The sequence below is a fragment of the Chionomys nivalis genome, chromosome 8 (genome assembly GCF_950005125.1).
Source record: "Chionomys nivalis chromosome 8, mChiNiv1.1, whole genome shotgun sequence".
Lineage (NCBI taxonomy): Eukaryota > Metazoa > Chordata > Mammalia > Rodentia > Cricetidae > Chionomys > Chionomys nivalis.
In genome coordinates this window covers 52832614-52858920 of record NC_080093.1, presented here as the reverse complement: position 1 = coordinate 52858920, position 26307 = coordinate 52832614, and the positions used below count along the sequence as shown (strand labels likewise).

At 46.4% G+C, this 26307-nt stretch overlaps 1 protein-coding gene across 7 annotated transcripts in view; it reads right to left on the bottom strand.

Moving 5' to 3' along the window:
- Positions 1 to 26022, bottom strand: part of Ppfia1 (PTPRF interacting protein alpha 1) — an 84651-nt gene extending 58629 nt beyond the window's left edge. For all 7 annotated transcript variants that reach the window (XM_057779643.1, XM_057779646.1, XM_057779644.1 and 4 more), the window contains exons 1-2: positions 25829 to 26022; positions 24559 to 24822 (exon numbers count right to left, since the gene is read on the bottom strand). In XM_057779643.1, coding sequence (XP_057635626.1) covers positions 24559 to 24822 — 264 coding nt within the window. In that variant the 5' untranslated portion in view covers positions 25829 to 26022. The remainder of the gene's footprint in view (positions 1 to 24558; positions 24823 to 25828) is intronic.
- Positions 26023 to 26307: the final 285 nt, after the last annotated feature.

Here is a 26307-nt window from a genome sequence, read left to right as displayed (position 1 = left end):
TCACACTGTACACATTACTGGAGCAGTACTCACCCTGCTGTGCCACACAACTAGAATGGGTCAGTCAGAGGGCATGTGCTCTGTCAATGCCACTGCCATCAACCACAGGGCACTGAACACACATCAGATCAGCTTTACTGTCTGTCAGTCTCCAATGTAGTTAAAACTCACAGCAAAAGGCATATTATGTTTTGACTAAAAAGTTAAAGGCTACATAAGTGCTCATGTATGAGTAAGCAAGGGCATCCTGCACTGGTTCAGCATCAAAGCCGATGGTCTAGTCCCACAACCCAGCAACTAAGCAACTATCTTACCCTCTTTTTCCTCTTTCCTTTCCCTTTGTGTGAGTTTTGGTTTCTGAGATGAATGGCTCACATAGTCCAGGCTGGTCTCAAATTCACTTTGTAGTAGAGGATGACTTTGAACTCCTGACCTTCTTCCTATGTCACCTGAGTGCTGGAATCACAAGAGTACACATCATGCCTGAATGTCAATTACTTCTACTTCTAAACATGTGTGCACACACACACACAATGTGCTTAATTCATTTGAATGTCAGCATCATTTCTCTGTTATAATACTTGTCTTTTTAAGACTCTCTAATACTGTAGACAGAATGAATTACTATCTACTATAAAACAGAAAACGGTCATAAGCCTGAAGTGAACTATACTTGGCATAGCTGAATCCTCTTAGCCATCATACACAGCACAGCTGGTGCCCATCGCAGGACTCTGAGAAGAAGCTCCTCCTCTAGTCATCTCACCTCAGGCTGAACAGCGAGCACTGGCTTGCACCTCAGCCTTTCAGGCTGATTGAGGTACACAGGCCTGCAAGGAGTCAGAGGTAAGACAATGCACTCTAGCTGCAAGCTAAGTTTCCATGTAGGACATATTTATCTCCTGTCTATAGCACTACCATATCCATTTAAATCCTCCACAGAAAAGTCACATTGTTTTTCTCTTTGCTTGACAACCCAATCTTTCGGTGAGCCATATGGACACTCTTGAGATTCTATCTTGCAAAGGAACTGTAAGCTGTGCCTTTGGGACACCAAGTCAGTCCCTGGGCATGTGCCTCCCAAACTGCTGCCATGTCCAAATGCAGTGGTTATGCCTTGTGATGCTGGCAGCAAGGGTACATTAAGCACGAAACAGCATGTGGGTGTGGGAAGCACTAGTGTCTGCAGCTCTGTGGGTCTGACAGGCTGATGCCAACCTGAAGGCAGGGCCCTGAGTAACTTGCTGTTCCTCTGGAAAAATGACATAATACTGGCCTCACTGGCCAGTGAAGACAGGAAAACTCAAGGAATTCTTCCTCTTTGTACACACATATACATACACTACTCAATACTTCCCACACCAGGCAGGGGAGTATTCACACACAGAGCATTTCTCCAACATACACTGGCTGGGTTCCCAATTCCATCTGACTCTGCATGGCCTACCCAGAAAGAGCATCAGATCCCACAGGTGGGCCCCAGCCTACAAGATTGCACATCCTAAAGGTGGCATCACACTCCAGGCTGTGGCCTGTAAGTCGAGAGCTCCTGCAGGCCCCTCCCTGGATCTGGGTCACTTGCTGGAGTAGCTCATAGAACTCAGGGCAGCGCTGCCTTACACCTGCCCGCTTCTTTATTATAAAGGCCATGATGAAGGGCGACCACAGCCACCAGACCAGAGAGCCTCGAGGTGAGGCAACTGGAAGGGGATGCCTCCATGTCACCTTCAGGCTCACTGCCCTCTGGCACCTCCCGTGGTCAGCTATCTGGATATTTGTACCCTGTCTTTAACTTTTTTGTTTTGTTGTTTTTATAGGTAGAGTTTCTCTGTGTAGCTCTGGCTGTTCTGGGATTCCATTTGTAGACCAGACTGGCCTTGAATTTAGAGATATGCCTGCCTCTGCCTCCTGAATGCTGAGACTAAAGGTGTGTGCCACACAAGCTTCTGTCTTTTACTTTTTATTGAGGTTTTAAGGGTCAAGCAGGCTAATGCCATCACAGCCTCTAGTCACTCTCCCCTCCCTAGAGGCTAGGGAAGGGATGAGATTGAGATCCCAAACCCTTGGGAGTACCTTGAACTTTCTCAGTCCCAACATGAGACAACATGAGCACCCAGAATCACTTGTGACCCACAAAGGACGTTCCTGCCACTCTGAAAAATCTGGGAGATGAAAGGGCACTGGCCAAGGCAAAGGCCCAACACATAATTCTTGTCAGTCTCACATTTGTCACCAACTTAGTACCAGTTCATATTCACAGGTCAGCAGATCTTGGAAAACATCCAGATACTGAGCACTGACACCATTTCCCAAGGCTGTGTGTGCATCAGGGGCAGGTACACACAAATGGCTCTGAAGACAACAATTACACTGCTACAGGAGTCATTGCCAGGCTCACTTAAGAGTTGCACCCCGGAGACAATCTGTCGGCATTGCATCTGGGGTAGGGAGGATCTAAAGCTGCTATAAAGCCTCAAGAGGATACAGGACATGATGATCAACACTGTAATATATGTAAAAGACACCAGTGACACGTCTCAGTCTCAGCTGTTGATAGGCAAGAGCTTCAGGTCACCCTTTCTGCTCATATCAGGAATGCCATTGGATGCACTGGGTCAGAGAAGGTGTTCCAGAATGAAAGAAGGTCTAGGTGGGAAACCAGAACTGAAAGGCGTCTTATTAAAGAGTTCTCCTGGCACTGAGGAACACGTGTACCCCAGTATGGTCAGCTGTATTACAGCATTTCCTGGCCATTTATTGATGGCCCAGGAAACACAAAGGTTCCAGTGTTCATGGTCACACAGCTCTGGCTACACAAAATAGTGTAACTGAACTTGAAAGGCCCTGGGTGCTCGTTCATGAATTTCTCCTAGTAAGAATGAATGCCTACAGGAAAAGACATAAAAAGACGTAAGTGATTGGTGGGAAAGATAAGAAGAAAGAGCTATTGTCAAGCCAGGAAGAGTCTGCACACGCCCCATCTCCCAGCCCCACACAGACATTGCTTTGCTATACAAACTGCCCATCACAACCCTCCCACACAAGTTCTCAGAGGGCCCACTAAAGCCCTGGAAGTTACCAGCCTCTTGAGCTTCCAATCCTTCAGGCCTCTGCTGTTTCTCTCTCAGTTCTCCTGCCCTCCTAACAGCTTCCCTGTACCCACTTCCAGGGAACCACAGCTCTCATTCCACCCTTGCTGCTGCTCCTGCCTCTTCCCACCACTTTATGAAGGACCAGCAGAGAACACAATGATGAGGAGACTCTGTAGGTGGTTGGGGAGGCCAAATAGCTCAGCCTTTCAGTTCTTGCTTCTGCAGTAATTGGGTGGAGCGCATATGTGCTGGGCAAGCTCTGCCTCTGAACGCACCTTATGTCATGATCAAGCACTTCCCAAGGGCAGCTGCTGCTTCTTTCAATTCAATTTTGTAATGTGTATGGATGTTCCTGTGTATGGATGCATGTGTGCATTTGGGAGGTGTACACATGTGTGTGTACAATGTGGAGGGCAGGAATCAACCTTTGTGTCATTTCTCAGGAGCTGTCCATCTTGGTTTTTTTGAGACAGTATCTCTCCCTGGCCTGGTTCTAGGTTAGGCTGGTTGGCTAGCAAGGCCCAGGGTTTCACCTATTTCCACCTCCTTGGAGATGGGATTATAACCACACTCAGCTTTTCCTTTTATTATCATTACTTATGTATGGGTTTTTTGTCTGCATGTATGTCTATGTGGAGCCCTGGGACTGGAGTTACAGATTCTTGTGAACTGCCAAGTGGGTGCTGGGAATTGGACCTAGATCCTTTAAAAGAGTCATCTCTCTAGCTCAACACCCAGATTTTTTATATGGGTTCTGGGAACTGAACTCGTCCTCATACGCTTAAGGCAAACATTTTACCGAGTTATTTCCCCAACACATCCCTCAATACTTTCTTTTTTTTTTTTAATGTTAAGCATTTCTTTTTTTTTAAAATATTTATTTATTATATATACAATATTCTGTCTGTGTGTATGTCTTCAGGCCAGAAGAGGGCACCAGACCTCATTACAGATGGTTGTGAGCCACCATGTGGTTGCCAGGAATTGAACTCAGGACCTTTGGAAGAGCACGCAATGCTCTTAACCACTGAGCCATCTCTCCAGCCCCCCTCAATACTTTCAACAGAGGTTTTCTTTAAGTGGAGAAAACCCCAGAGCCTGCTATACCACAGAATACAGCAGAGCCAAGGATGAAGACACCAGCTCCTCTGTTCCTGTCTATCTTACAGGAGGCCGTCATTGACTTGAGACCTATCTAGAGTCGACATGGATTTCAGGTTTTTGTTTTGCTTTTTTGAGAGAGGGTTTCTGTGTAGTCCTAGCAGTCCTGGAACTCTGTAGACCAGGCTGGCTTTTCACTCTAGAGATCCATCTGCCTCTGCCTCCCAAGTGCTGGGATTAAAAGCCCACCACCACTGCCCAGCCATATCTTTAAATGAACAGCAGTGGTAACAGATGGTTGTGAGAAGAAGAACAATTCCAGACACTTGTCCTCAAAAAGCTGGCAGTCTTTACCTCAATGTTCTGTGTGCGTTATCACTTCTTTATGAAGTAGCCTGAAACATTTAGAGCCAGTCTCTGGATTAATTTACAACTAAGGACTAAGCCAGTATCTCAAAATACAGAAAAGTATGGTCTCCACATGAAGAAAGTAAGCTATCTACCCACACCCCAGAAGCTCTGCCCTGTACTAATAGAATCTCAGGGTCATCAACCATTCTGATGCCTCCTGCCCAAGCAGAGCAAGTACATGTTAGGCTAACCATCTTCTACCAGCACCTAGCTCTTCCCAGATGGCCTTGCACAGAGAAACCGCAGCTCCATGAAGGGAAGCACAAAGGGCTGCCCACAGGAGTGTGCTTCCCAGTAGGCTCTTCATTCACTGCAGCTTTTCTGGAAAAAGTATTTCTATGATTTGCACAAGAAAAAAAAGTGGAGTGCACATTCTCGCCAGTCTAGTATTCTAGTCACCACCAGTGTGACACACAGAAGTCCAAGCTGTATGTGAGAAATGACCCTGACAGACAGGAATGAAAGTAACAAGGGCAGTGACACGACAGAACTCTGGGAAAGATGGCAGCACACTGGGGACAGCGTCCCTTGGCAAGTTCCTGACAATCCCAGTTAGGAGGTGGGGTTCACTGCTGTGTGAGATAAGCTGGTCCACTCACCATAGACTTGAAGGTCTGTCACAGTTCAGCCAGGCTGTTGCTATATGCAGTGTTTTGGTTGGTGACATCTGAGCCCACTTTCTATATGTGGTCCACCCCCAAGGAGCAGCATGTGGCCCTGAGGAACAGCTTACTACTCCAACCATGTGCTGTCCCAACTGCAGCACAGGTTGGTCATCCTCACTGCTGAAGGGAAGGAAGGTTCCTACAGGGGTAGTTACTGGACCCAGGCACCTAGCAGTGTCCTTGGCAACAGAGGGTTCAGGTTAAACCAGCACCTTCTCCAATTCCTTCACACAGAAACAGGGACATATGGCTCATAGTCTTCACAGACACTGGTCCTTCTCAAGGGCCTCCAGGTAACTGCCTTCTTAGCATTCTCCACAGGCTGCCTTCAGACTTTAAACACTATACGTGAGAACTTAAGCCTCTCTAGACTGCCTCTGGCAGCACCCTCACTATGGGCACACTGGACGAAGGGCTGGAGCTGCAGGTGCTCAACACTCCATGGTATTCAACTGTTTTCCTTCATCTCCCCACTTCCCTCACTGGTCATGTGAACTTCTGGAATCTTAAAGATCTTCTTCACCATGGCCCACCTTGGTAACCCTAAGAATGGGGCTGTTAATGGCCACTATCTATGGACTGATTATACCAGGCTCAGTACTGAACATGTCATACTGCTGTCCCCACAATCTAAGGTAAAGCTCACAGCAAAAAGCAGAAACAGAGCAACATTCCAGACTCACACACTTGCAAAGCCTTGTAGAACACAGCCCTAACATGCAATCCTCCAGAAGAACCAACACAATCATGAAGACTCATCAATTTCCTGTCTTTTTTTTTTTTTTTTGGTTTTTCGAGACAGGGTTTCTCTGTGGTTTTGGAGCCTGTCCTGGAACTAGCTCTTGTAGACCAGGCTGGTCTCGAACTCACAGAGATCCGCCTGCCTCTGCCTCCCGAGTGCTGGGATTAAAGGCGTGTGCCACCACCGCCTGGCCCAACTTCTGTGTCTTAAAGTCCCTTTCCCACACTCGAGACAGGGATGCAATCCTGTTGTACCTGCAGGAGGAAGTCTTTGGGTGTCCCTCCCACCTGGCCTGACCAACCTTCACCTCACCTTCAATTACTTGCCTTTTGCAGTGGAGTCTGGAACACAGTCTCCCTCTAATTCAGTGAAGGACTATGTAGATAAAACACTGAGAGGGCTGGAGAGATGGCTCAGCGGTTAAGAGCATTGCCTACTCTTCCTAAAGGTCCTGAGTTCAATTCCCAGCAACCACATGGTGGCTCACAGCCATCTGTAATGAGGTCTGGTGCCCTCTTCTGGCCTTCAGGCATACATGCAAAAAGAATATTGTATACATAATAAATAAATATTAAAAAAAAAAACAAAACACTGAGAAAAGAGTGCTTAGGCCCATCCAGCTTTCACACTTCCACGGGTGCTCCTAGGACCACCTTCACAATGCATCTCACCTGAGTCCGGGTGTCAGCCTTCGCTGCAAAGACCCCAGAAAGATGCGCCTCTTACACTGATCTGCAGGATCATAACCTCCTATGCTGCAGAGAAAGAACCCTAGGCCCCAAGAGGTTACAGGACACTGATGTGGGAGTGACTTCTTTATCTATCTGTTGCTTTCATTGGTTAATTAATAAAGAAAACTGCTTGGCCTGATAGGGCAAAATTTAGATAGGCGGAGTAAACAGAACAGAATGCTGGGAGAAAGAAGCTGAGTCAGACAGTCGCCATAATTCTCCCACTCCAGACAGACGCAGGTTAAGATCTTTCCTGGTAAGCCACCTTGTGGTGTTACACAGATTATTAAAAATGGGTTAGATCAATATGTAAGAGCTAGCCAATAAGAGGCTAAAACTAATGGGCCAGGCAGTGTTTAAAAGAATACAGTTTCCGTGTAATTATTTCTGGTAAAGCTAGCCGGTGGCTGGGAGCTAAATGGTAAAAAAAAGCCCCGCAGCTCCCTACTACAGGACACAGCAGAGTCAAAGCCACCTCTTTCTGCTAAGGGGCCATGCACTTTCCCTCAGCCAGGCTGCAGGGAGAGACGAGGGAGGAGTATGTCCCTCATGACACACAAATCGGGGCTGGCTGACATGACATTCTCAAACATCACTTCTACTTTCTCTGTTGCTGCAGCAACTTCAGTTAGCTCCAAGTGTGTCACAGCTGCAGTCAATGAATTCAATCACCAGGAATAAAAAGCTGACGAGATGGCAGTTACAAAGCAGAGGCACTGGCTGGAAAGAAGGGTATCCATGGGAAGAGAAGAAGATGAGGGGTGGCAATGGGGTAAGTATGATAAAAATGCACTATACTCATCCATGAACAGATCACCAACCTAGTATTATATAAATAACACTATATTGTACTATATGTATATAGCATATACATAATATAGACTAATTTTAAAATTGGTCAGGGGCAGGCAGGGAGATTCAGCAGCTATATAGAAAGACACTAGCCAGCAAGCCTAGACCCCACATGGTAGAAGGAAAGAATTGACTCCTGCAAGTTGTCCTCCATACTTATGCCATGTACATGTACACACACTGTCTCTCCAAATTTAAAACTCATCATATATTGTCTGTAACTCCAGTCTTGGGGGATAAGACACCCTCTTCTGGCCTCCATAGGTAATGTATACATGGTATACATTCATGCGTGCAGGCAAAACACTCACACACATAAAATAAATAAATACATTTTTAAAATTAGTGGCACACACTTTACATATGACACACTTTGTACTGAGCTGGGAAAAACATGAAGAGAAACAACAGGAAGTCAAATGCCCTATGTAAACTGAGCACAGGAGCTTCAGACAAGAGGAGACATCTAAAAACAGGATTTAAGATTTGGGGCATAAAAGAAACCAACTTCAGACATCAGGAACTATGCACTGTGTGCCCGCCAGGTGTCCTGACCATGCTCAGCACGAGGCACTAGACTACTCAGTGCATGGCTCCACCTCAGGTTCTGGCTCAGCTGTATGGAAAGGACAGAAGGACAGCTAAAGATCCTCTGCCACAGAAGCAGCACTGTAGTCCTATTATATAGGCTGGAGACACCTGAGAGGTACTTCTGTGTACCCAATCTTGTGCTAGTCAGAGAAGTTTGGAGCCAGACTGCCTGTTGGATTCAGATGCATGCCACCACTCAGTGCCTGCAGAACCCTAAGCTGGTGATCAGGCCTCACGAGGCAATGTCCTCATCTGTGATGTGGTGCCATCAGCCTGTTAGAGCCCCATTATGAGCATTGGAGGCTAAGTGGGCTTAGAGGCAATCAATGGCTGTCAACTAGTACGCCCCCATCTTCCCAGTACCCACATACCCAGTACAAGGTATGCTTAACTCACAGCAGACAAGCAACAAGTGCTGGCTAGGTAGAAACCAGACACCACCATCCATGATATACTGATAAGAGAACCCAACGCTCAGAAATGAGTGACCTAACAGCAGACAAGGAGGCAGACATCCTGCCTGAGGACACACTTGTCGTCCCCACCTACCTTCTCTGACCTGAGTATAACAAAGGAAAAGAGAAGGGTGGGGTGTATCTTAAGAGATGACCAAAAATGGTGAGAGACATGGCAAGGTATACTTTTAAACTATGCATGCCAATTACTCTCCATCATCAAAAGGAAAGTACACTTAAGCATATATAAAACGGCTTTAAATAACACAAGGAACAAAAAACCAGCTTGCCTAGTCTCTCTGGACATGAGCTTAGTAGTGTGGTAGAGACATAAGAGCAGAGTCATATAACAGCAAAGTAAAATTCCACACAGAATGCCTTTAAGCACCTCCAGCAACTGGACCTCCAGTTCCATCACCACCAAGCTTAGCATTTTAATATGCATAAAAGAATATGTTGCACCAGACTCTTCAAATTGACACTCCAACCCATTCAGCACTTCAGCAAGACTTCCTCTGTCACCATTTAACCCACTGTGTCTGAAGCAGAGGGAAAGGAAAGCTTGGGAGTTCCAGAGATTGACTGCACAGGAGTACCGACTCCTGGCAAGCAGCATTTTCAGTTTTCCTATGCGTGACTGGACTGCAGCACACACCATGGTGGACCTGAAAACAATGTCTACATAGCCCTGGCACTGATTTAAGCTGCACAGGCCAGTGGGTGATTAGCCCAACTGCAAAGCAGAAAAATATGGGAATGCAGGATACGCTTCATGCTCTCAAATTTATTTTTGGAGCAAAATGAAATTTCCTCCTTGGAATAAGAATGAGACTCAGTGAAAAGCGAAAGGATGAACTCCACAGGGACCGCCCCTGCCAAGAGGGCCTCAGCACAGCAGCCTGCCAGCTCTAGCCAAACCCCTGCTTTTAGCCACAGAGAAGGAAAAAAAAAAAAAACACAAAGTGGAAACATTTTGTCCACATCTCTGAAGCTGGATCCTCAATAGGGCCCATTACCACTATCAGGTCAGAACCCAGGACCACCTGCACCCACAGCCACCTGTCCAGACAGTGAGACAAGGTCACTTAGTGGGCATTGCTTACAGTTCTGCCTTGCTAGACATGTGCCATCTTGTGCCTTTCTGATGGGTGTGACTGTCAACTCTAAGGGTTTGATCAGCTGACAGACACATCTCTGAGAGGTTTAACTATGGAGAAAAACTTGTCCTGAATGTAGGATGCTGCATGAGGTGGGCTATGGTCCTATACTGAATAAAAATGGAAAAAGCAGGAAGCCAGATGAATTCATCTTCTGTTTCCTGCTTACAGGTATAATGTATCCAGCAGCCTCAGGCTTCATCACGACCTTTCCTGTCTTTAAGGACTGGACCTTCTTAAACTGTGAGTCGAAAGTAAACACTCCTTCCCTTCAGTTGCTTCTGGGCAACTTCAGAGATACAAGGAAATACAGAAAACTGGTTCCAATGAGGGGGACTGATGCTGCTAAACCTGACTATGTGCTTCTTAGGTCTTTGAACCTGGTTTGTGCAAGCCCAGGAATGCAGTAAGCAGAGTCTAGTGGACAACTCTGACAGGAGCTTGAAAGACCAGAATGCTAAAAGAAACACGCAGAGGAGGCCTGGCTCATGAGGTTTCAGAGAAGAATAAGGAAATTCCAAGACAGCGCAATTTACGCTGTGCCATGACTGCTGCTCACTGCACTTACTCAGCTCTGCAGTGAGACCACAGAACAAGATTGGCAAAAAGGCAGCACTGAGCTTAAGAAACACAGGTGCAGAGAAAGCACTGTCATCTTTAGAGATTAGCACCACTGAAGAGGAACTCTACACTGGGACAACAGCAAATGTGTCCTGAGAACAAGACCTCACCCATCAAAGGCTCCAGCTTGTGAAAAGATTCAGACGAAAGGACAAAACTTGTGCTGAGAAAGCAAATGAAGGCGTTCCTTGCTCAAAGGCAAGTCCAAAGAAGGGTTCTGGCAGGTTCAGCTACCAAGGTGCACATAGGCCACTACAGCTGTGATGGCAGGGGCCAGATCACGCCTAGATCTGGCCACACAACTTGGCAACATCATCCTATGGTTTTGTAAGCACGTAAAATGCATGACTAAGAGGGTCATGGAGGCATAATCTGAGAGGAGGGAGCCTCAATTGAGAAAACGCCTCCATAAGATCAGGCTACAGGCAAGCCTGTAGGGTATTTTCTTAATTAGTGATTAATATGGAAGGGCCCAAGCCATTGTTAGCGGTACCACCTGCACCCACCCCCAGCCACCACTGGTGGTCCTGGAAGCTATAAGAAAGTGTGCTGAGCTGATCATAGGAAGCAAGCCAGTAAACAGTGTACCTAGAAGTGTAAAGTTAAATGAACCCTTTCCTTCCCAAGTTGCTTTTGGTCATGGTGTTTTATCACAGCAATAGAAACTCTGAGACAGGCCGGGCGGTGGTGGCGCACGCCTTTAATCCCAGCACTTGGGAGGCAGAGGCAGGCGGATCTCTGTGAGTTCGAGACCAGCCTGGTCTACAAGAGCTAGTTCCAGGAAAGGCTCCAAAAAAGAAACTCTGAGACAGAGGATCACACCAAATTCCAGGAAGCCTCTAAGGCCAGGTAGTGTGTGTGTCAGGGTCAGATTCCCCACAAACAGGAGTTGTGAAAGTGATGGCTGCATTGCAGTGGACATTCCAGAATACTGGAGATAACAGGACTGCAGGACATCTGCTAAGAAAGCAGGAAACATGCAGTTCACCAAGACAAGTGCTATAGGCAGCAGAAGCAGGGGCAATCATCAAGGCTACTCTGATGCCCTGAGTCCTGAGTGTTATGGACCTGCAAGACCTGCTGCTTGCCTGCTGGCCTTTCCTTGTCATCCTCGCTCCTCCCTTTTATTTTTTATTTTTTTTTTATTTTTTTTTTGGTTTTTCGAGACAGGGTTTCTCTGTGGTTTTGGAGCCTGTCCTGGAACTAGCTCTTGTAGACCAGGCTGGTCTCGAACTCACAGAGATCCGCCTACCTCTGCCTCCCGAGTGCTGGGATTAAAGGCGTGCGCCACCACCGCCTGGCTTCGCTCCTCCCTTTTAGAACAGGATATTTACCCTCTACTGCTGCATACTAGAAATCTATTTGCTCACTTACCTTTTGATTTTAGAAGGGCTCATGCTAAACAACTGCCTTGTGTCTCAGAAGAGACTAGTTAAGATTGTGGGGCCTGGGTATACATTTTTAAAAATATTTATTTATTTTTATGTATATAATATTCTGTCTGCATGTCTGCATGCCTGAAGAGGCCACCAGACCTCATTACAGATGGTTGTGAGCCACCATGTGATTGCTGGGAATTGAACTAAGGACCTTTGGAAGAGCAGGCAATGCTCTTAACTGCTGAGCCATCTCTCCAGCCCCCCTGGGTATATACCTTTAATCCCAGCACTCAGGAAGCAGAGAGATTCTCTAAGTTTGAGGTCAGCCTGTTCTACATAGTGAATCCCAGGACAGCCAGAGCTATGTAAAGAGACCATGTCTCAATAATAATAATAATAATAATAATAATAATAATAATAATAATAATAATAATAATAATAATAATAATAATAATGGCTACAGAGATGGCTCAATGGTTAAGAGCATGCACCATTCTACCAGAGAACCAGAGTTCAATTCCTGGCACCCACGTCAGGTGGCTCACAAACACCTGTAGCTCCAGCTCCAAGAGCTCCAACTCCTCTGGCCTCTACAAGCACCTACACACACATGCACATACCTATACAACAGATACACATACACATAATTAAGAAAAATAGTTAAAGGAGCTGGAAAAATGGCTCAGCAGCACCCAAATAGCATTTCACAAATGACTCCAACTCCAATTCCAGGGGATCCAACACCCATGACTGAAAAGTAAAGTATGGTGGCACATGCCTTTAATCACAACATTTAGGAGACAGACACAGATCTCTGTGAATTCCAAAGGCAGTCTGACCTACACATGAAGTTCCAACACTTTGGAGACAGAGACAGGAGAATCCTGAGTTCAGAAGTTTGAGGCGACTCTAAACAACACAGAAATACCCTATTATAAATTAGTTAATAGAGCCAGGAGTAGTGGTGCACACCTAAACCACAGTACTCAGGAAGCAGGGGAGGGTGGATCCCTCGATCCTTGTGCGTTTAAGGCCAACCGGGTCTACACAGTGAGTTTCACAACAGTGAAGAAACCCTGTCTAAAAAAAAGAAAGAAAGAAAGAAAGAAAGAAAGAAAGAAAGAAAGAAAGAAAGAAAGAAAGAAAGAAAGAAAATAATAAATGGGGCTGGGGGAGATGGCTCAGTGGGTGGGTACTGGATGCCAAGCCTGATAACCTGCATTTAATCCCCAGAACTCAAGGTGGAGAGAACTGAACCCAGAAAGTTGTCCTCTGATTCACACACATAACCAATCAATAACTATAATTTTTAAATAACTAAGAATAAATTAACTATGTATCAAATATATAATTATTTTGTTGTTGTGGCAATGCTAAATCAAATTACTTTAAAACCCAGTATTTAGGAGAAAGGTTTAAAAAAAATCTATTATTTTAGTTGTACATTCTTAAAACATATTTATTCTCAATTCTCCCCCCCAAAAAAAAATGGTAAGAAACCCTCAGCCTAGTCAGGTGGTAGTGGTGCATGCCTTTAATCCCAGCACTCAGGAGGCAGAGGCAGGTGGATCTCTGAGTTCGATGCCAGCCTGGTCTACAGAGCGAGTTCCAAGACAGGTTCCAAACCTACACAGTGAAATCCTGTTTCGAAAAACAAGAAAGAAAGAAAGAAAGAAAGAAAGAAAGAAAGAAAGAAAGAAAGAAAGAAGGGAGGGAGGGAGAGAGGGAGGGAGGGAGGGAGGGAGGGAGGGAGGGAGGGAGGGAGGGAGGGAGGGAGGGAGGGAAGAAATCCTCAGTCTGCCAGGTGTAGTGGTGTTCACCTGTAACCACAGCACTGAGGAGGCTGAAGCTGGAAGGCTAACTACAGAGTTCACGGGCTAGAGAGAATTATCTCAAAGAAAACAATTCATTTAAAAGGTTACTAGATTATTTTTTAATAATGAAACTATTTTACAAATATATAGTTTTTGTTTTGCTTCACTTTTTAAACAGGGTCACCTATAACCTAGGCTGACCCAAGCTCCCTATGTAGCCAAGGCAATTGAACTTTGGATCCTTCCGCTTCCAATCTCCCAAGTACTGGGATTACAGACATCCGCCACCATATCCAGCTCCCCCCCCCCATCCTGATCAGTTGCAAAGAGTACAGCCCCCAGATAGTAACTTCTAAATATTATTTCCCACTAAAAGGAACCAGAGCTCTAAAATAAAGATTTCTACCAAGCAGGAAAGTACTAAGTAAGCTAGGACACATTTTGTGCCAGAAAGCAATTAAACACTCCAAACTAATGGTGTCTTGGCAGAAGGACATGGGAGTCAATCTGGAGAATTTGAGCAAATTTGAGCCCAGCCTGCGCTACATGAGACCCTGTCTCAACCAAAAGGAGCTGTCAACTTAGCAGAGACCAGAATGAGATTTTCTGTTCCTAACTTGCTTTGTAGGCTGAGGAGGGAAGCTAGGACCTCACACATGATAGGAAAGCCCTCTATCACTGAGCTGCATTCTAGCCAGAACATCACTATTTTGGAAAATCTCTGGAGGTAGCACAAACTGTCCCCTATTTTCTAAGCAGAGCTAGCAAGCAGAGGCCAGGGCAGGAAAGGTCTGGGAGCAGGGGAACCCCCCCCACCAAGAAGCTACCAAACAACAAGATCTGCAGTGCAGGCATGATCCAAAGCTGGGAGTCAGCAAAGGTAGAGAGTCCCTGCAAGTGCCCATCAGGTAGAGCCAGGAAGGTGACATGTAGCTCTGAGATTCAATTTAGCTTGAGGACAACGGAGATCTGAGGAGCTGACATTTAGAAAGATCATGACATGGAGTTGAGGCTGTGGATCACTCAGTAGAGTGCTTACATACACAAAACCCCTGAGTCCCATCCCCAGGAGCACATAAACTGTATGTGGTGGGACATGCCTATAATCCCAATTTATGGCCACCCTCAACTAGAGAGTTAGAGGATAATCTGGTCTGCATGAGACTCTGCCTTTAAAAAAAGAAAGAAAAAGAGAAAGAAAAACAAACAAAAAAGAAAACTCATGAACTGGCAGGAAGCTAAGTCTAATGGCAACAGAAGGGTTCAGACCGTATCTGTGAGTGTCTTGAAGACAAAGTACCTACCTCAGGAGAACAGCAGGAAGAGGCTACTGAAGAGCAGAGCACAGCCATCTCTGAAGTGTCCGACCTTCACAACAAGGCAGGAAGCAACTCCATTTACAGGAGCAGATGGGTGTGATTTAGAAGTTCAAGAAACCTGGGACTGAGGCTGTGGCTGGGTGACAGAGCCCTTGCCGCTCGCCTGAACTATATACAACCAAAAAAAAAAAAAAAAAACCTGAGCCTAAAACCCACTCAAATAGGTATATGAACATGGCACTCAAACTCAAGCCACAAGGTGTGAGAGTGAAGAATCAGAAAGTCACCTTCCACACCTGCCCCTCAAATTACAGATAAACATGGCAGTGTTCCCCAGAGGCTTCAACCCTGTATCAAATCTGATCAAAGAACTGTATGATTTCCTATTGCCCCCCTAAAGCTATGTGACCAATGTGGCACTCGCTGCACACTAAACACTCAATACTGGAACAGGACCTGGGTAGACACATAAGCTGTATGTGACAGGGAAACACTGTGTTTGTGCATCCTGCCCGAATGGGAGAAGGGTTGCAGGTGTGCTGCAGCAAGAAAGACTGCTGTCTAACCACTGGCTCCCGTGGCTGTCCATTCCTCCTACACCATAACCCACCTACAAGCTTGGCACCTTGACAGGTGACAACTCTCGCACAGGTGGGCTATTACCTCAGCTCCCAGTGAAGCTGACTCCCGACTGTTTCTCACTGCACCTGGGCCTAACGTGGCTCAGCATCGAGCTCTGGCAGCATTCAGTCGACTCGCAACTCAAGCAGGCTTCAGAAAGGCTTCTGGGCCTCCACGCCCTAACCTATCAGTGCAATACCTATATGAAGACAGGTAAGCCTTGGGGAGCGCCTTGCCCCTTGCTGCTCTCCCTGTGGCTAGTCTTACCTGCTCCTCTCTCAGTCCATAGGGCAACCCCTCTAGGGCTGTGATGTTGACTGTTTCTTTTCTAACTGCCCTACTTTCTATCATTCTAGCCTGAGACAAAATACCTGCTGAACTGGGTCAGTCCTTTCCAGTCCTACAGGACTCCACTGTCACCAGCTTACCCCAAAGGCTACTGTCCTGTCCACAGAGTTGTGACTTTAAGACTGTTTTCCTTACAGTGCTCTCAGTTCTACCAGACTCCTGCCTCAACCAAGATCAGACTTCAAAAGACAGGCAAAACCGTGACTCCACCTGAATTCACCCTGAACACATCACCCCACTTGAAGCTTTCTGAATAAGACAGCTTTTAAAAATCTTGCAGTTGATCTCAAAAGGACTATAACAACGACGACTGCACCTGTGTCTAAGAATAAACACTGTGGTGTGAGTCTACAATCCCGCACTCAAACTGAGGACAGCCTGGGTTACATGGTGAGGTCCTGCCTCAAAAAAACCAAAGCATGCTGACTCCTTGAATAAAACAGTTTAAAGACAATTCCTGGATTTTCCTACACATCAAGATGCACAGATCTGCCGGTTGTGGTGGTGCACGTTGGTAGGATTTGCTGAAGGAGGCAGAGGCAGGAAGATCACGAGTTCGAGGCCAGCCTGGGCTACACATTTAAAAAAAAAAAAAGAAGAAGCACAGACCCAGTAATAGAACCTGGAACTGGATGTGTAATTTCAACGACCTAGAATGGCTACACACTTCCTGGTCACATGGAGTAGAAAGTACTAGAATCCACAGCATGGACTATTTAAAGAATGAAACAGGGCTGGAGAGATGGGTTAGCAGTTAAGAGCACATGACCTGGGTTCTGTTCCCAGCACCACATAGTGCCTCACAACCATCTCTGACTCCAGTTCCACAGAGGATCCAACACCCTCTTCTGGCCTCCAAGGGCACTGCACACACAAGATGCATAAACACACATGCAAGTAAAACAACCATACACATACACACACACAAAAAAAAATCTTCAAACTATGCAAGAGATTTTCAACTCGACATATAAAACTTTTGAGTATTTGTGGAAAAGTAAAAATGAACTAAAAACCACACTTAAAATACAGCTGAAATGTTAAGACTGGAGCACAACCTAAAAGCGGTATTTTCTTTTTAATGACAAAGAAAACTCACAACATGTGCATCACACAACCTCTTACTTTCTCACTGTCACCTTTGACAATGCAGCCCTCCCCTAGCCTGGCATGGGGGAAGACTTGGAAGGATGGAGACACCCTGCACAGTAGACAACAGAGCAGCTGAGGAACCATAGTCTACATTCTTTCCACAGCTAAGTGGCCAAACAGGGTCCTGCACCTTGGGATTCTGATTAGAAAGTTAACAAGGAGTGCCAAAGCTTGCTAAGGTATCAGATGATGGCAAACACGCTCACCATAACCTCTGTTGTGGGGAGCAAGAGTGCATCATCTGCTCCCCTGCTCCCCATTAAGGCAAGAGCAATCCCGGTTCTTGGTACCAAACACTAGAAAAACTGAGACTCAAAGTCTAACTGACAGGGCCTTGCATATGTAGGTGTTTTGCCAACTAAGCTACATCCCAGACCCCTCAAAATTATACTAGGCAACAGGAAGAAAAAAAAAATCACCGTAGAAGCAGATTACTTAAAACAATCACAGCTGGGCATGGTGGCACATGCCTTTAGTCCTAGCGCTCAGAAGGCAGAGGTAGGCAGATCTCTGCGATTTCGAGAACAGCCTGGTCTACAAAGCAAGGTCCAGGATAGCCAAAGATATACAGAGAAATCCTGTCTCAAAAAAACCGAGAACACACACACACACACGCACACACACACATACACACACAAAACAAAAAGAATCACGGACATAAGGGCCAAGGACATGCTCAGTCCACATTTGCTAAAAGCTACCACAAGCACAAGGACCTGATTCAACCCCCAACACTAACATAACACATGCAAACAACACAAATCCTATCACACAGACACTAAAATAGAAAGTTATATATAGTAGCTAAAACAGCAGATTCAACACAGTGGGAGATGAGAGAGCAGGTAGGAAGTAAGGTCAGTAAGCAATATCCAGATAAGACAGAGAATATGTGAAGAATAAACAAAGGGCTGTGTGAGGCAGGTGGGGGGGGGGGGGGGGATAGTGCAATGCCCTAGGGCATTTACAGGGAGTTAGTGCAGGCCCTTGGGTGGCTGAAGACAAGAAACACAGTGGAGCTGATGGACAAAATGCTTCCTAAACCCACTAAAGACTCCAGTCACCCAACACAAAGAAAACAGTGATTTGCTGACGCTAAAGGAAGGCAAAAACTTGAAAGAGCCACCAGAAAGGCTGAGGAGGTGGCTCAGTTGGTACAGTAACTGCCTTATAAAAATGAAGACCTGAGTTCCAATCCCAAAGCCAATGCAAAAAAAGACAGGCATAGGCTGTGGAGGGGAATATTGGGGATGTGGAGATAGGTGGATCTGTGGGGCTCCATAGACAGCCAGATTGGCCTAATTGGTGAACTCCAGCTCAGTGAGAGACCCTGGCTCAAAAACAAGATGGATGGTACCTGAAAAACTATGGCTGAAGTTGTTCTCAGGCCTCTACATGCAAACGCACATGGGGGTATGGGGTGCAGTTCCTAGAGATTGATTTCTTTAAGAAAAATAAAATAACCCCTGGCAAAAACACCGGAAAGCAAGAGGTAAAGAGCAGCAACAAATTGAGTGACTGTGGCTGGATTTGGCACACACCTATAATTCCAGCACTTGGCAGCCTGAGGCAAGAGGTGGGAGAATCTCTAAGAGTTCAAGGCCAGCCTGTTCTACTTAGTGAGTTCCAGAACAGCTAATACACAGCAAGATGCTATCTTAAAGGTGAGGGGTTAGGTCAGAAGGGGGTGGTGATTCATACTTGTAATCCCTACCCCTAGGAAGTTGAAACAAGAGAATCATAGGTTTGTGGCCAACCTGAGCTATACAGCAAGGCTTTGTCTCTCCTTCATCATCAAAGCTGGCCAAGTGTGGTCCCCAAATCCTCAGGGAGCAAAGGCTAAGCCTACACACATACATCAGAAAAATTTGATTTCTACCACAAAATTGACTTGGACGTTTTTCCTTCTCACTGGGAAAATCCTGCGCTGTATGGTGTTCCCAGTGAGCTCTTCCAGCCAATGCCTTCACAGGACATCTTCACAGGACATCTTCACAGGACATCTACACAGGACATCTTCACAGGACATCTTCACAGGACATCTTCCACAAGGACATCTTCACAGGACATCTTCACAGGACATCTTCACAGGACATCTTCATAGGACATCTTCCACAAGGACATCTTCACAGGACATCTTCCACAAGGACATCTTCACAGGACATCTTCACAGGACATCTTCCACAAGGACATCTTCACAGGATATCTTCACAGGACATCTTCACAGGATATCTTCACAGGATATCTTCCACAAGGCGAACACCATGAAACACTGCCCTCCTTGTTTATGAGAACAATCCAACCTCTACACCAAAACCTACAGGGCACAAGGAGGTGACCCCACTGGTCTACTACCCTACAACTCAGTCCATTGACAGGGGCACAAGAAGGTGACCACACAGGTCAGTCTCCCTAATAAATGAAACACTCAAAGTACAATACTAACAAATAAAACCCAGTTAGGAACTGTCCCTAGGATTCCAAAAGTTTAAAAGTTAGCACCAAACAAAAACTCCCGTGACTCCCACAAAAGATGCAGAACAAGCCGGGCAGTGGAGGCGCACGCCTTTAATCCCAGCACTCGGGAGGCAGAAGCAGGCGATCTTTGTGAGTTCAAGGCCAGCCTTGTCTACAAAAGCTAGTTCCAGGACAGCTTCCAAAGCCACAGAGAAACCCTGTCTCAAAAAAAAAAAAAGAAAAAAAAGAAAAAAGAAAAAAAGGAAAGGAAATTCAGTAACCACTTCTTGTTGTTGTTTTTCATTTTGTCTTGATTTCTTGAGATTAGGTCCAGGCATGAGCCACCATGCAGGGCTAATGCGAAGTTTTATCATTTAACAAGAGAATGTTTACCAAAGTTCTTCAGTGACTACTGCATTTGTAGGTTGAACAGTGCATGAGCACTTCCAGGAACAAGACAAGGAGTTCCACTATTACCATGGCAGTTAAATCCTGGGCTGGAGAGCTCAGCAGGTGCAACTCCACAAGAAAAACATAGGAGAAAAGAAATAAAATGGAGAGCATGATCATGACTCCCAAATCCCAAAACTCCTCTTGGGAGGCTAGGCAATAAATAAATAAATAAATAAATAAATAAATAAATAAATCGCAAGTTTAAAAAAAAGAGAAAAAGGAAGAAGTAGTAGCAAAAGCCTAGTTCTATTTAGGAGCTAGAGAGCTGGCTCAGCAGTTAAAGAGCACTTGTCTACTCTGACAGAGGACCTAGGTTCAATTCCCAGCACCCACATAGTGGCTCACATCTCAGTATCTGTACATTTGGCTCCAATCCCAAGTAATCTAACATCTTTTCTGGACTCCAGGGGCACTGCATACAGGTAGTGCACAGACATCCATGCAAGCAAAACCATAAACATAAAAATAAAAAAAAATGTTCAAAACTATTTTTAAGCCAGTTCTATCTCAATACACTAGTATTAATAAATAATTATGAAGTTGTTTTGTCTGTAAATTAGAAAAACAATGCTGAAAAGACAGCAGCCACTATATCAGACATGTTCGAAGTTAAAACCCCGGTGCATCTTGTGTAGTCTGACAAGCAGACTGAATGAGTTGAGGAGGGGCACACACTCAGATGACAGTTTTTCTCTCCTTTCACCATGGGTTCCAAAACCAGGCTAATGGGGGCAAATGTTTTAACCTACCACATTTCATGAGCCGGATTAAGAAATTCTTAAAAGAACAAAGGTAAAGAACTTAAACATCATATCTCAGGATGATATCTGTAGTCATCCAGACACTGTGATAGAGCAGAAGAGCCACCCATTCACTCCATCACTCAGACACACTTCAGTCCAAGACAGCAGATTTCCTCATCAGGGCATAGTATGTATTACTTTGGTGTTTTTGTTTTTGAAAGACAGTTCACTATGTAGTCCAGGCTAGCCTGGAACTCAATGCATAGACTAGACTGTCCTCAAACTCACAGAGAACCACCTGCCTCTGTTTCCTGGGTGCTGGGGTTAAAGGTGTGCACCACCAGCTTGGCTTACATGAAATATTCTTTTGTTTTTAATTACTTACTTTTATGTGTATGGATATTTTGCCTGCATGTATGTCTATGTACCACCTGTGTGCCTGGTGTCCTTGGAGACCAGAGAAGGGCATCAGATCTCCTAAATCTGGAGAAATCTACAGAAAGCCATTGTAAAGCCAGGTGCTAGGAATTGAACCCAGGTCCTCTATAATAGCAGATAGTGCTCTTAACTATTGAACCATCTCTCAGGCCCCTACATTAAATATTCTTAGGCTGGAGAAGTGGCTCAGCTATTAAAGGATAGACTCACAACCAAAAATAAATATTCTTGGAGGGAAAAAAGATCAACCAATTGAACTACATTAAAATTTAAAACTTTAAAAGATAGAGCTGAGCCGGGCGGTGGTGGCGCACGCCTTTAATCCCAGCACTCGGGAGGCAGAGGCAAGCGGATCTCTGTGAGTTCGAGACCAGCCTGGTCTACAAGAGCTAGTTCCAGGACAGGCTCCAAAACCACAGAGAAACCCTGTCTCGAAAAACCAAAAAAAAAAAAAAAAAAAAAAAAAAAAAAAAAAAGATAGAGCTGGATATAACAGGCACCTGAAATTCTAGCACTTGAGAAGCTGAGGCAGGATTATCAAAGGTTGTAGGCTAGCCTGGGCCACACAGCAAGACCTCTATATATAAATGTATGAGAACATCTGTGTCTTCACATATATGCAATACTACAAAGTGAAAAGGCAAATACAAGAGTATTAAAAACAACCTTCCAGGCTGGGAAGGTGGCTCAATGGGTAAAGTACACAGCACCCAAGTAAAAGCCAGGTGTGGCAGCCATGCCTGTAAGGTAGAGAAGGACTGGAAAGATAGCTAAGCATATGGGTAAGAGCACTTGCTACTCTTGCAGAGGACCAGGTTCAGTTTCCAACACCCACACGGCAGTTCATAACTATCTGGAACTCCAGCTCCAGAAAATCCAATGCTTCTTATTTCTGTAGGCTCCTGAACCCAACATGGTACACATACATACACTCAGGCACACACACATACAAGATAAATACTAAAAAAAAAAAACTAACAAGGTTGAAGGTTGAGAGCAGTCAAGGAAGGCATCCAACATGAAACGCTGGCTTCCACACAGATGTGCAGAAGCATATGCACACCTGCATATAAACATACAAATATACAGGAACACACGCAAACCTATTATAAACATACACAAAAAAATTAATTAAGAAATGTTTTTCTAGCTAGGTGGTTGTACACGCCCTTAATTCAAGGACTTAGGAGGCAGAGGCAGGTCAATTTCTGTGAGGTTAGGGCCAGCCTGACTTACACAGTGAGTTCCAGGACAGCCAAGGCTATGTAGAAAGACCCTGTCCCAAAACAAACAAAAAATTCTTCTATACATCTATGCACTCAGAATGTATAAAGAATTCAAATTAGAAACAGACAATCCAATCAACAAATAGAAAAAAAAAGAGTTGCTGCACTGCAGGCGGCTGCAGTCAGGAAGTCACCTCTCCATGTGGAGCTTTGCAGCACATAACAACAGCCTCTCATTCTGCTGGTGGCCGTGTGGTTGTACCAACTGTTACCACAGTCACTTTTGACAGCAACTCCTGAGGCTGCTGTCACTATAATTCCACTCCTAAGAATACTCCAGCAGAAACACACATATCCAGTTCTGCACCTCCCCAAATGCATAAGTAGCCTGGGAAGTTTAGGACCAGTGGCAGCCTCAGGGGTCCTGACAGCAGCAAGAGCAAGTAGGGCCATCTACACGGCACACTTTGCTGAAAGCAAAGGTGGGTTTCACTGAATCCGGAGAAGAGTCAAAAGAAAACATAAAAGATTTCCTATAGAAAGTTAAGCATATGCAAAGAAACCAATAGTGAAGAGCTGGGTCACATTAGAATGAGGGACAGTCACTGACAGCAGGCAGCGGGAAGGGGAAGTAGGTCGTCCTCTTGCATGCTCCAGTGTAAGTACTCTGTTTGGACGCATAGGCCCATCTGGTCACAGTTTTTAGCTCCCAGAGGACCCTGATTCCAGAAAGGGAATGGCTTGGAGTAAGTTTACTCAGGTCAGCTCTGACATAACTGTGGGCACCAGCAAGTCCTAATTCAAGGAGGCAGTGCAGAGCAGCAGCCAGCACCACCTAGCAACAGGCTTCCTAGCAGGTGCAACACCTGCTGCCTGAAACCCGCTGCCCACAACACCAATCACTTCTGTGTCCCCAGCACCTGTTCTTTCCAAAATCCTAAGTGTTGGCCAAGCACTGCTGCACACAGACTTACAAACACGACTGCAAAGCAGAGCAAGTAGAACGCACAGCATCTTGAAGGCCTCTTCAGCCCATGGCAACAAAATCTGACCTATTAACCTGCTAATTCCAAAGACTCCAGAAAGAAATTATTCTCTAGCCCCCAAACAAAAACTCTCAGCACACAACACTAACACCAAATTATTATTTCTGAAAAGGACATTGAAATGTTTAGTCCATCTTACAGAACTGACTACAGCCAAGAGATACATCAAGGCAGTGATTATTCACTTGCTAACTGATCTCTGCAGACCCACCGTGAGAGCATAAGTGCAGCTTCCTTGAGCACCATGAAGATACCCATCATGAATGAGCAAAATGGGCTCGTCAGCACAAACCTAAGCAGCCCCTGCTCCATGTGCTTTTCACCTTGGCCTTTGCTGGCTACACCGCTTTCTCCTTGCCCAACCACGGACACCAGAAGAGAAGGCTCCAGCACACCAGTCCACACGTGATACTAACAACACACAAGGTGTCTCACCTGCCCAGGAAAAGGAGCTGTGGGATTCAATGTTCAATCTTTTCAAAACAAAGCTTTGCAGCTCACGGATGTGCTTAAGAAAGCCTGTGAAGACTTTACTAATGTGATCAGTCCTATTTATCCACAAGATTTCCCCCAGGAAATTTGAAATCCATAAGACACAAAAGCCCTGAGATTCACTTCACACAAGTCCACAGCAGGTAAGGGCAAGTCTAAGACACAGTACGAGAGCTGAATTGCTTCACAGGCCCTTGTCAAAAACTTTGAAGCATAGCCAGGTACTGGTGGCGCACACCTTTAATCCCAGCACTTGGGAGGCAGAGTCAGATGAATCTCTCAGTTCAAGGTCAGCCTTGTCTACAGGATGAGTTCCAAGACAGCCTAGGCTACACAGAGAAACCCTGTCTTAAAAAAACAAAACCAACCAACAAACAAAACAGCAACAACAAAAACTCAACTTTGAAGCACTTTTCCAAATGTAGGCAGTTACCCAGAGAGGCACAACACTGCGGCAGTGTATTCAAATGGCTTTGGAGAACACCCATTTATTCCCAAACTGAACTCCTGGAAATTTTGCCTGTGTTTAAAAAACACCAGAAAAATTACTTCCCAAGTGGTTACACAAAATAGCCAGTAAGCTAACACAATGACTAGACTATCCTACAGACATTTAGTGATAGACCCCTTAGTTTCAGTATCGTTGGCATACCTGTGGAAGTGCAGTGTTGAGCTGCCTCTGCAAGGAATCTCTTTCATGACCAACCTCGTGCAATTTCCCCTGTGTTAACGCCAGTGTTTCTTGCGTCTCTCTCAGTGTGTCCAGAAGGCGGTCTCGTTCTTCCAGCATGGATACCATGAGCTGCTCAAAATGTGAATCAGCGTCTGGCTGTGAAGGGGAGCCTGACCCATGGCTCCCACCTCCTCCTGGGGGGCCTTCTGCTTCACTAATGGTCGGCATCACCTCGCACATCATCTTGAAACAGGAAAGATGCAGAGGACACTCAGTAGGTGCAGAACAAACCTGCAGCTTTCTGAGCACCGCCTGGGGCTGATGAGCCAAAAGGCTGACAGCCCCACACTGTCAGAGCTGCTCCACTTTGGATGCACACACTCTGGGAAGTAGCATGCACAGACCAATGGGAAGAGCACACTGGGGGATACCACAGTCCTGGGAGCAAAGGGAGCTGGAATGCTCACCTCTTCCACCCAGGCCAAACCAGTGGGGTTTGTTGAAAATCCGCACTCAGCAGCTGAAGACAGTGGGCTTCTTTAACTTATTTTGCTCTTCCCCAGGAAGAGAGATTCAAAACATATTCCCTCAACCACAGAAGAAGACTGGGAACTGACAAGCACCAGCGCTATGGACCAAAGCATCTTCCAGGAATGTGTGCAGTCAGCTCCTGGGAAGGACTGCCGGGTTCCCTGACTTGTGGGGCTGGATAGTTGGTGAGCAGCGGAAAAAGCAACTGGATTGGCTCTTAGAGGCCTGGACAGAGGTGTTTTTGTAAAGGCCTGCTGCTGTGCAACGGTTGGTCAGCCAAGCTAACTTACATAAGTTTACAGCCAAAGAGGGGGGCAAAGGAACAGAGTTTCCACACTGAGAATCTAGGAAGCAAGGCAAGATAAGAAAGGAGAAGGGAAAGGTGAGATGGCACTAGAGATTGTCAGAACACAGGGAGGGGGATGAAGGGGATGCCCTGCGGGTGCACCTGCCCATCGCAGGATGATCATGGCGACCAGGACCCCGCTGCCCCTGCCTGGCTCAATTGACCCCAGCCTCGCTGCCCCCAACCCCTCTGACCCCAGCCAAATTAAGCTGACTCGGACTTAAGTGATATCAACCCGGCTTGGCTGACCCTGGCTCGGCCAAGCTAACCCCAACCCTGCTGACCCCGCTGACCCCCGCCCGCTGACCCAGTCGACCCGGCCCCGTCGATCCCGGCCCGCCACTCTGCGCGGCCCGCTCCGCCCGCCCTCACCTTGGCCGGCGGGCGCGGTTCCGGGGCTACGCGGCAGCCTTCGGGCGGCGGCAGGCTGCGGGGCCGACCCACGCAGCCCCGCGGCTGCGTCCAAGCCCGGCCCCCGGACCCGCCGCCCCGCTCGTCACGAAGGCCGGGCCGCCGCCGCGGGACACTGGCGAGCGCAGAGGACCGGGCCCGGCGCGTCGCCGGCGTCAACGTGCCCGACGTCCGGCGCGTCGGCGCGAGCGTCAGCACCGCCCCCCGAGGGAGAGATCGGCTGCAGGGCTATGCGCATGCGCCAACTCCGCGGTAGGGGGCGGGCGACCTTTCCCGAACGTCAATTGGCTATTTAGCCCTTTAGTCGCGCCCTCCACCCCACCCCCTAGCCAGGCCAAGCTCCGCCACCTAGGCAGGGCGGCTGGTGGGGCCTCAGGTTAAGAACTGTGGCAGGTGCGCGCAGTTTGCTGTCCTGCTTTCCCTGCTGTCACTCTACCGCG